Below are 11904 nucleotides of genomic sequence, written 5' to 3' on the forward strand. Positions count from 1 at the left end.
AAATCGGCCACACCCTGAGGAAGAGTGACGACAATATTGCCAAACAAGCGCTGCCATGGAACACATACCAGCAGACAGGACGAAATGTGCGCTTAACACTAACCACCTGGCGTCGTTCAACGCAGGCTGTAAAGAGGTGTTTGGTTAAGACTTGGCATGATCTTAGAGCCCTCGCATAAAACAGCCCTTTTCGATGGTGAAGAGAATTTGCCGACACCCTATGCTCCAATTAGGAGTTAGAGGATCCCATATATGTATGTATATGTATATCTCCAAAATTCTTGCAGTAATAAACGTCGTTTTGAGTTTAGTGAATAACAACAAATATTATTTATTTTTATTACAAAATTTAGAATGAAAAAGTATAATCATACTCATAAATAAAATTTATAGTAAATACATTTCGACATCTGAAAACCTGTTAAATGCCTATAGAAAAATACATACACGTATACGTACATACATATGTGGATTGTACATATTTAAAGCTTTGTTCATGTATTGGATGACTTATCGAATTTTTAGTGCGAAAATATGTTTTTGCTTTTTGTTCTTCTTCCCGAATTAACATTCATTTTTAGTAAACATAAAAGCTATATGTTACGCTTCTGAAATTCGGCTTAATAATCATACCGACGCTGTTTACTACGGAAACGTATCACCAGATAAATAGCGAACAACAGCATCACAGCCTAAAAATAAAATAAAACAACAATAGCAATTAAAGAATCGGATGTAACAACAAGCAAATATGTGATTAAAAATTATCGTTCTACGAATGATTCTAGCAATAAAAACAACAACAACAACAACAACAAAATCACCGCCATAAAGCGCATGGGATTACTGCACCTACATATTATTAATATGTATGTACATATGTACGCCATCGACATGCCATGTAAGTATTAAAGTACTTTTAGACAGATGGTAATTACCGTGACAATAAGATTTCCCCATTCACCGCTCGATGAGTAAGTGAAAATGCTGGTGAATTCATACTCGGCAGCTTTGATGCAACCAGTTGTCCAGAGGGCAGTTTGATTGTAAACCATTTTGGGGTAACAGCTAGCGGGATAAGCGCGCCGTCCGATGGAAAAGTAATCATCGGGACCGATTTTGCCACAGCAATGATACTGTAAATAAAAAACAGAGAATATAATGATAATGAATAAAAAATTTATGAAAAAGTTTATTTATTGTGTGTATAGCGAAAGAACAATGAATTATTGAGGACGTGAAGGTCAAATACGAACTCTTAAAAAACAATGCAAGCTCCTATTAAACATTTTAACAAATAAGTTCTTATCATTTCAAAAGAATTATAAATTAAATGCGTCACTCAGTATTCCAATTTATTTAAATTTCATTTAACTTAATTAACTAAAAAATAATTACCAGAACTGTTATGTTGGCGCACATCCTCCCGTATTTTTATGTTACAATAATTTTGATATAACTACAACTAAAACATGAACAAAACTATGAATATTGTGAAGACTCTATATTGTATCGTAAAAACAATGCAGATTTCGTAAAATAAATTCTTTAGCTTTCACACAATGAAAATTTCTTTCAGAAACGCCACTACAGCGCAACAACACTTTCAACTTAACAGCGTGCGCTTACATAAAGCTGTAGATTAATATTTACATGAACATTTTACTAGTAGGAGCAATCAAATAACAAGGAAAGGATTTAATAATGCTTCATAGTAATTAAGTAAAAAACCACTAAGAATAATAAGTATTAAATAAGTAAATGAATAGTGTGAATATAATTAATTTCACCTTCCATTGGAATTGCTTCAGTGGCATCGATCAAAGGCTTACGAGTATGAGCTCTAGAGAATTGCCTTAAATTAATAAATATATATACATATATATGAAATGAGACTTTTTTTCACTTTCAAACGTTTATTAACAAAAAATGGTTGTAAATTTAATCTTCAAAATAATAGCCATCCCTAGCGACACATGTTTCCCATCTCTCAGGCAAATTGTGGATATCTTTGGCCGCAAACCAATCATCGAGCCATTTTTTGGCTTCTTCGTGAGAATTGAAGCGCTGCTCGGAAAGTGCGTGGCCCATCGCACAGTGCGGCCGATTCCCAAAAAGCTGGCCAAAAGTCGAAAAAAAAAAGTTTCTAGATAGAGTTTTTTTGTCTTTGGGTTGCCTACAGTAATGCCTTGAGTAGTGAAAACCGTTCATAGCAACGTCCTGTACCCTAAGTATCCTCTGTATTTTCAGTCGCAACGTGGCCTTCGTTTGAGCATCGTATTACTGTCGATGAATAGTGAAAGTTGTACACATTTGGAAGATTTTGTAATGAAGTAAATTGAGCAAAACCAAATGGAATCATCTTCGGAAGGTTAGTAAAATACGAGAAATCTTTAGTACATATCAATACCTCGACACAAAATTTTTAGCTGCAGCAATACGTAGATACATTTTTTGCAATTTTTTTTATAAAATTTGAGTTTTCAAACTGTATAGTAATACAACGCCGTCATATGCTGCTTTGAAACCTATTAAAGGTTACTCAAAAAAGTAATGGTTACTGAATAAAACAAGATTCAGCTGCTACCACTTGCTAATCAGCGACCCCGAAAACATATAAATTTACATGCATCTTGATTATGTTCTTGAATATACGCTATTTCACGTGAGGGGGTGGCCAATAGTGGTGGAAGGGGGTGGGTTTTCAAAATTTTAAGATCAAATTCGTAATCAGCGACCCCGACAACCCCCGAGTAAGAAATTTTGAATCAATTACTTAATTTTTTGAGTTTTGTCCAGCTTTTCGGGAATCGGCCGCACTGTGCATCGATGCAAACAAATGATAATCGGAAGGCGCCAAGTCTGGTGAGTAAGCCGCATGCACAAGCGGTTCCCAATCGTACGTCTCCACCAATTCCCGGGTCGATCTTGTTCGATGTGGCGGTTCATTGTCATCATAGCGCTGTTCAAATCAGCCAATTATCGTTGGTAGCGTGCATCGTCAACTGTTTCACCTGGTTTTAATAGCTCGTACCAAATCATACCACGCTGATCCCGGAAAACACACAGCATTGCCCGAAGCGATTTCGTTTGTCCGTTGCTTTTGGCTTGTGGCCGGACGGACCATGCGATCGTTTACGCTTGGGATTGGAGAAATACACCCATTTTTCATCACCTGTAACGAATCGATGCAAAATGACTTCCTTTTGAACAGGGAGGGCAGCATTTCACAAGTGGTTTTTCGATGTCCGCAAATCGTAGTTTGAAGGCATGAAATTCGACATTTTTAAGAGCGTCAAAAATGCACAAACAATGAACTGAATATTGTTGACAGATGACAGACGAAAAAAACAAGACATTTGGGAAGGTTTAAAAATACTCCTAGCGACATCTATAGAATAATAGCTGAACGTCTCATTTTATAGGTATATTATATATTCTAATATTGAAAGCTTTTCAGTGACACTTGGGCATGTATTTTTAATTATTAAAAAAAAAATTATTTCTACTCTATCTTTTGATACCTAATTTGATCGTTTCGTACCTTGTTTTTAACACATGAAACTGCAGATGGATTAATTGAGGCTCGAATATCAATTTAAGTAAATGGAGAACTCGGACAACTCAAGTTTTTCTTTCATATAAATAAAATTAAAATAAGGAAAGGACTTTACTACTCAGTTGCCTACTTAGTCCAAAATTGCACTTGACAACAACCGATGAAGCGTGCCTTGGAGTGTTAGAGAGAATGATTCTGCCCAAGATTTTTGAACCTTCGCACGTTGGCAATGGCGAATATCGCAGGCGATGAAACAATGAGCTGTATGAGCTTTACGACGACATAGACAAAGCGCAGCGAATAAAGATGCAGTGGCTACGTTGTCTGAGTCATGTCGTACGAATGGATACAAACGCGCCGGCTCAGAAAGTATTCGATGTAGTGCTAGCTGTGGCAGCAGAGTAAGAGGAAGACCTCTTCTGCGTTGGAAAGATCAGGTGGAGAAGAACTTGACTTCACTTGGTGTGTCCAACTGGCGCCGGTTAGCACGAGAAAGAAACGACTGGCGCGCTTTGTTGAACTCGGCTGAAATCGCGTAAACGGTTATCGTGCCAATCAAGAAGAAGAAGAATTTAAAGGGATTCTCATTGTATTTGAAATATTTTCAATAGTGAAGAAAATTATTATTAATAACATTACATTTGAAGCGAAATGATATTGACATTTCCATTACATTGAGAGAATCTCTTAACAGCTAAGCGCAATCGTTTAATGAAATGAATAAAACACTCTTTCGAAATGTTTTTTTAATGCACGAAATTGAAGGTGGATTAATGGCAGATTGCCCTAATCGGGTTTTTCTTCCATATAAGCAAAATTAAAATTATTAAAAGCGATTTTGATTATATTTGGTGAAGAAAATTATTATAAATTATATTTGAAGCGACATGTTATAGATTATAGATTTTTGCCTGTCACTAACTGAATGTATTTATTCTTTTTTTGAGTTCATTTACTTTATCTCATCTCAATGTTTTAGTGTTGATATTGATATCAAGATATGAATTAATTTACCAAAACGAAATAAATATTTTTTTCTTATAATATCTCATAAGGCATTTAATTCTTACGGGCGCCTGCTCCGGCGGCCCACTCCTAAAAATTTTAAAGATGCAATTAAAGAAGATTAAAATAGACTCTAGGTGTGCGCCATTTGCATGATATGATCCTCGTGACTGAGTTGACTGCCTTGCACAAGTATATAGGTAGATACGCTTTTGAAACACTTAACCACTCTGACGAGCCAAATAAAAATAAATTTATAATATGCTGCCAAATATGTAAAATGACTTGAAAGACAAGAATTCGTTGCTGAAGATGAAGTGAAGTCAGTTATTTTCATCAATACTGACATTGTTTTTGGTATAAATAAATTTTTAGAGCGTCCGCCGTAGCCGACTGGGTTGGTGCGTGACTACCATTCGGATTTCAGAGAGAGAACGTTGGTTCGAAGCTCGGTGAAAGACCAAAATGAAGAAAAAAAGCTTTTTCTAATAGCGGTCGCCCCTCGGCAGGCAATGGCAAGCCTCCGAGTGTATTTCTGCAATGAAAAAGGTCCTCATGAAAAAATATCCGTCGTTCAGAGTCGGTTTGAAACTATAGGTTTCTCCAACATCAAAACGCACACTACAAGAAGGAGGAGGAGCTCGGCCAAACACCCAAAATGAGTGTAAGCGCTAATTTAATTTTTTGTAAGGCGTACCAGAAATATGATTTTTCGAATTATACCGTCCCCAGAGTCACTTAAAGTTCCAATTTTTTTTTTTTAAATAAGTAGTTTTATCCAGCTAGTATTGGCTATATATTTTAGAGATGAACTGAGTCAGACCATAAATTGCATGTTTTGCCTTATTTCGACAGCAGTGCCATCTGGAGTGCAATATTTTCAAGATAATAGGTAAAAATTGCTTTATCAGTTGTCAATGAACGGCCCGTTATTTACGGTTCAACCAATCCTAGTTTAGCGTGTGCCAGCAGACGGACAAATGTAATATAATGATTTTAATGTAATATATTCAGACGCACACCCTACTTAACCGGAACTTCGAAAGCAACTGAGCGTTCCTACAGTTTCCGTGTTAGCACGTTTTGACATTTTATTTGTTGCTTATTTAATTTTAATTATGTTTTATGAAAATTAAGCTTTCGTACGAGCATTCGTTGGATGGGAAAAATTCACAGGACCGCCAGCAGAAAAAAATTCTTAGAAATCCACGCGATTTTTGAACCACTCTAAAAATTGAAATTTCATGTGCTGAAAATTTTGTTAAAAAGTTCGAAAATGTGTTAATTTTTTTTTTTAATTTGCACTAAGTTTGCAATTTAGATTTATATGGTTTTTGTATATGAAGTATACGAAATGTATAATATTGTATTAAATATAAAAAAAAAACAATTTTTGTCAATAAGACCGCCTGCTAACGTTGTTTAATGAACTGTATATTGAAAAGGAAGAATATTTCACAGTCAAATTCACAACGCTACCTCTTCATTTCGCCTCCTTTTCCGCGCATATTTTGAATCAATGATGCTAACCAATTTAGTCTTTCGTTATACTCTTTTTCGTACTAACCTAAAGACTAAATCTTTCGCATTATCACTTGCCAAAAACAACAAAACTTACCGTTTGCTGTGTATCATTCATGGCACCAGGTAATTTGATTTCCTCCAGCCACGTCTTTTCCACATCTTTGGCAGCAAACTCCTTGATGGCGTTCGAATCGGAGGCATAAATTTTGCCAACTATTTGTGAAGCCAATGAAAGCGCTATGAGGATGGCATACTAAAGAAAGACAAAATTAAAATACATAAAAATAAAAAAAAACATAAAATAACAATAACCATAAAGGTGTCTAACAGAACAATTAATCAAATGTAAACAGTAGGCGAATATCTATGTACAAGCAATTAAGAGATAGTAGGCGTGTGTGTGGTGATGGAAAATAAAGCTACAATATTAAAATGTGTATATGTATATATGTAGTAAATATGTATATAGATATGTTATAGATATATATATATATGTATAGAATTTAGTTTTCATTCATTGTCGGCTGGTTACTTATACGCACCGTAGTCGTGAGACAAACATCCTCCTGGCAAATGCCGCAACAACCCAACATAGCCGCTATGAAATTAACAGCACCCACTACAAATAGATAGTAGATGTAGACTTTGGGTGCAGTGTTGAAGGACAGGGCTGCCAAAGCTATCAATGCGAGGCCGAAAAGCTGAGAAGAGAGGGTGTGGAGACGCATAAAAAATTGCAAAGAAAAAATTAAATTAAATAAAAATATACATATAAATATTGTATTCGCTTATTGCATACTAAATTCAATTGATTGTGCAAATTTGGGTGCATGCATGAGTTACTAATACATGTCGCAATTGGATATTTGTTTAATAAGTTGGCGAAAATGAAATTAAAAAACATGAATGTATATATATATGTATGTACTATTATATGTATACATATGTATATGTGTGCATATTTGTACTTATATATATAAAGCAACAAAAACAAATGCAATTATGGTCACAAGCGGTTTTTCCACAAACAACCATACAGCTAAAAAATTACTCATAAATTCTACACCATTTGCCGACAAGCTGGTTTAGGCTGCTGATTGTGGCGGGCGGGGCAACTTGACGACACAAATATTTCGAGTTTGAAAACAAGTAAATACTCGTGCATCGCGGCGTGCATATTTACTGTGCACCTAATGCGTACTTTTTAGAAGTGCAAAACTTGTATTAAGTAAATTTATTCAATCCTATATAAATATTTCAAATTATTAAGATTAAAAAAAAAAAACAAAAAAAAAATTAGAAAAAAAATAAAAAAAAGTGTTTGTTTAAGTAAAATTCATCTTTTATGAAAATATTTTATACCATTTCGTCTCGTTTAGCGAAATTTTGCAATCAATTGCAACTCTTTTACTGACACTTTAAACATATTTCAGGTTTTTTGCAATTTCTTTTTTCATGAACAGGGTTGATATACTAATATAAAGAGTTGTAGGTATACTCGTACTAAGCGTTAATAATTTTGTGTGCACATCAATTAGAAGGTAATTTTTTAATTTTTAATCCAAAAAAATGTAATTCAATAAAAATGCAATATATGAATAATTTTTTGTATTAAAATTAAAATATCCCCTTGGTTATCATTTAATTAGACCAGCATGCTGCTAGATAGATAGTTAAGCACTGGGTTTCTCTTTGGTATGTCAACTATTCAAAGGATGTACTCATCCAAGAAAATAACTTAAAGTATATACAAGTAGTTATTTCCCATATATTCGTGCACTAATCCCACTCATCTTGGAAAAATCGTGCGAAACGAGACACAGAGTTCATACAAAGTAAATCTAAAAACCGTATGAATCGATCTAAAGAGGGCAAAGAAAAGTCGAAGATATGTTCATTATAATCGTGCGAAATGAGATAAGGACGGATTCAATTTCAATATAATTTATTTTTGAAAATTCATTTTATTTTTGAAAATTACAATTAAAATGAAAATATTAAATCACAATATTCCTTTCAAACAATAACAATATAAACGTAAAAAACAGTAGTTCCACTGGCTACACTTTCTCGAATAGAAGCTTCCATTTGCTTTACTGTCCTAACAGTCGCCTCATTCATTTCACATTCTTTTGCTATGGATGCTGAGTTTTGTGCGGATTTTAGTTTTTCCTCCAAACAGATTATTTTTCTTTTCTTGGGCTTTTTTGTTGTTGACATTTCAGGGCTCTAATAAAGTTCAAACACTATTAGTTACGAAATAAATTTGTAAAACTAAAAAACTGCCTTTTTTCAGCTGTTATTAGAATTTTATCAGAACAAATGAAGTTTTTTCTTCTCCTTCTTCTTCACGCACTATGCCACTATCTTAATATTTGCGATGTAGTTTTGGAAAAAAGTGAGCTTGGTAACTTTAAACGAGCTTTTAAAAGCGCAACGTTTATCAATATAATACCACTTATAAATGGCATAAATGGCAATGGCAAACTATCAAAATAAGACAAAAAAAAATAGTTTGTTGTCATTTAGAAACCATGTAAAAGCGAAATCGTGTAATTCGGGGGACTGGTGTATCTTAAGCTTAACGCCATCTAGCGTGTAAATAAAAAATATATTTTTTTCGTATATATTAAATTTTTTCGTATATATTAAAATAAGCCAAATGCGTACAAAATAGGGATGGCTAACACGGACAAATGCAGAAAATGCATAGAGGATGTTGCGGAAACTTTAGAACACCTTCGGTGCGTTTGTTCGGCATTATTAAAAACGCGACTAAGATGCCTAGAAGCCCCACTGTTTGAGGGTCTGGAAGACGTCTCAAAAGCGGAGCTGCCAGCCCTACTTAGACTCGCCCAAAGCGCTGACATCCTACATGATGTCTACTTTAGGTATTCATAGAGGTCGGTCTCCATCTGGTATCGCTAGGGACCAAAAGGTCTATGCATGGTTTATTGCCAACCAGGCTAACCTAACCTAACCTAAAATAAGCCAAATGGGATATAAAAGCGATTCTTGCAAAATATGCAAATTTAATTTTATTTTAAAATCGTGACCCCAGTGCCATCTAGAGAATCATTGTGTCACGATTATTTCTCTTTTTTTTATTTGCATAAAATTTAATTATAAATAATTGCATTAAAAAATTACTTCATTTCATGTTATTCTGAATATGAGCCAAATTGGGTCATACGCATATAATTTTTTTCCCAACATCCTGACTTCACCAGCTTCATTTTTTGCTAAATTGCTCATTACATGGACTCACTTGTTTCACTTAATTTGGTTATACAGATTTTGAATGTCAGCGAAATCGTACCATAAATTGGGGTTTGCCAAATATCTCGACCCACGCGCCACCTATCGTGTTTTTCTTATTTCTCAATTTTTTTGTAGCTAAGTTAATTTAAAATCAACTACGTTTATGAATGACACGACCTAGTAAAAATTATTTTAAAATTGGCAATTTTTTTTTGCTTTGTTTTCGCTTTGCTCTACATCGATTGTAACTTATACAGACAATAACATTATTTTTACGATGTATCACCTTTTCCACCAAAGCCGGCGTTACCGCGCAATAACGCGTCGAATGTTGACCCCCAAATCGTTAATATTAATTGGTTTATCAACCTATACCAGTGACTTGATGTATCATACTTTAATAAGCAGTAGTTCACAACAGTCAAACCACATGACAAATGACGTATTGCAGTGGCATTATGTCACTGGCTTCTGGGATTTCTTCGCATGTTACGTGAATGCTCTGCATGTCACTCGGCTCTCAGTAAATTTGGCAGAATCAGGTGTTGGGCCAACCTAAGAATGATGGAATGCAAGATTGCGCCTTCCCAGGTACCATCTTATAATTTCAATAAATACGGGGAATGCTGCTAAAATAGCATCCTTGGCCGGATACAAATCCGCGTCGTTCCGGTGAGGTAGAACCAACTGTCGCGTGAATGGGGCTGACCTAATTATGGAGTTTTGTTAAACTGTTTTTTTTTTTTTTGATTTTCAAACAACTATTTTCTTTCATACTCTCTGACGGCAAAGTTATGCTTTGTTCTATTATTCTTGACACTCATCGTAAAAAACGGCAATGGCTCATCATCGTTTTGAAAATTTTAGCCAACCAATGAATTTTTCGGAGTGCATCAGCACTAATGACGAGTCGCTTGTAGATAGAATAGTGTCGCTCCGAAAGTAAACATTTTATTTATTGCCCGAGCTATTAAGGTAGAAATGAGCTTCAGCGTAGCACACAGGTTGGTTATTTTTTTGTGTTTTTTTTTTTTACCAAACATTTATTTTGGAAATAATTTTCCACTGCGTGTTCGTACATTGCTCATGTTAGAGAGTTTTCCTTCTTCGTAATTCGCGCAGTAGCCGTCTAAGCGGTTAGTCCAAAATTAACTGAACAGTAATGTCAAAAACATGGGTTTACACGAACAACTAGTTTGATAAGCCCCATCGATGGCTCCGTCGAAACAACACCCTTTATGTTCGTGCCTACAATGTCGCACTGGAATGCCGATGCAAAGAACAAAAAAAAAAAAAACCAACGATCCGATAAGTCGAAGCTATTTGAAGTTTAGCTTAGTACAATTTCAAACTTAAGCGGCATGTGATACGACGTGCGGTGTCGACAATGCTAACAAATTTAACATTGTCGATGTAGTATACATATGTAGGTATATGGATGCATGTAGATATGTAAAGGTATATTTTGTTTGTGCGCACATAAAAGCTTATACGTACGTATTAGGCATGCAGGCATTTCAACTGAAAAAGAGCAAACAAATTGACGCAGCTGCTTGTGAATCCAAATTAACATTTTAGCGGCCGATCGATGATATCATTTCAAAAAAATTACACGTTCTGTTCAAACAAAAAGAGGTGACTGGATTCATCAGCACGCCACACTGATGCCAAAGATTTTTTTATTACATACTTAAATGTTTTTTGCTTCTAATCTTTTTTATGAATTTATGCATTTTTTGTCGGATTTTCGATATTTTATTTTTAATTTTATTATACAAAATGGTATTAAAAAGCAACGCTGCTAAACATATATTAAAATTCGCCTTTTTGTTGTTTTTTGTGTTTTTTTTTTTGGTTAGCAATTATTTCAATAACAACAAAAGTCATACAGACCAAATTGCTGTGCCAATTAACAGTTGCTGTTTATGGCAGAGACTACTTTTCTTGTTTCAATTTTCGAATTTGTTTTTGTTGTTTGAATTTAAAATAAGTTTTCTTGTTAGATTATTGTTTTTTTTTTCTTGTTGTCTTAATTGTTAGTATATATTTACTGTAAAACTTACCGCCAGCAGGACGTTCATCATGTTCAAAACAAATTTCATTACACCGGATGTACAGCCCATTTTGAAAGTTTCACTTTATTGTAACTTATCTGCAGTCAAATTAAAAAGTTTAATAAAAAAATATGCATTAACACAACGCATCAGCTGCACTTATTTGCTGTAACTGTAAAATAATTATATGCAATGGCACGCTACTCAATGGTAATACTTTCCGATTTGTATGCAAATAACGCACAATGGAAAGTACAACAACAAAAACTGAAAACAGTAAACAAAATAGCACAATCATACATACAACACTGAAGGAGACTGTAGAAATTTTTGATATCACTGGTTTCACTAATAAATAAACACACACAAAAAAATAAAAATCCAAAGCTGGATATTCAAATTTACAATTAACGCGTAAACCAGTCGCAGCACAACAACGCCCAACCGTCTAGATCGCCGAATATTTTCGAAATGCCAAGAAGATCGAACTTTTTAAACCTG

At 34.5% G+C, this 11904-nt stretch overlaps 1 protein-coding gene across 3 annotated transcripts; it reads right to left on the minus strand.

Annotated features, from left to right (window-relative positions):
• Window positions 1–299: 299 nt before the first annotated feature.
• LOC128866770 (23 kDa integral membrane protein) lies at window positions 300–11904 on the minus strand. Of its 3 annotated transcripts, none has more exons than XM_054107743.1 (6): window positions 11809–11904; window positions 11413–11501; window positions 6631–6789; window positions 6183–6341; window positions 939–1136; window positions 300–692 (listed from the first exon to the last, which is right to left on the minus strand). In XM_054107743.1, exons 2-6 carry the CDS (start codon window positions 11470–11472, stop codon window positions 621–623), a joined length of 648 nt encoding a protein of 215 aa, XP_053963718.1. In that variant the 5' UTR covers window positions 11473–11501; window positions 11809–11904; the 3' UTR covers window positions 300–620. The 3 variants fall into 3 exon arrangements, with proteins under 3 accessions (XP_053963718.1, XP_053963716.1, XP_053963717.1); XM_054107741.1 differs by having other exon boundaries at window positions 11708–11885; XM_054107742.1 differs by having other exon boundaries at window positions 11413–11575; window positions 11708–11885.

Source organism: Anastrepha ludens, chromosome 6 (assembly GCF_028408465.1).
Source record: "Anastrepha ludens isolate Willacy chromosome 6, idAnaLude1.1, whole genome shotgun sequence".
In the NCBI taxonomy this organism is placed as follows: domain Eukaryota; kingdom Metazoa; phylum Arthropoda; class Insecta; order Diptera; family Tephritidae; genus Anastrepha; species Anastrepha ludens.

Bases quoted from the DNA above. Each gene is read 5' to 3' on its own strand.
- LOC128866770 (XM_054107743.1), bottom strand. From the start codon at position 11,472: ATGGGCTGTACATCCGGTGTAATGAAATTTGTTTTGAACATGATGAAC. The intron at 6,790-11,412 runs GTAAGTTTTACA...CTCTCTTCTCAG, and splicing joins TGATGAACGTCCTGCTGGCG to CTTTTCGGCCTCGCATTGAT. The intron at 6,342-6,630 runs GTGCGTATAAGT...GTCTTTCTTTAG, and splicing joins ATGTTTGTCTCACGACTACG to TATGCCATCCTCATAGCGCT.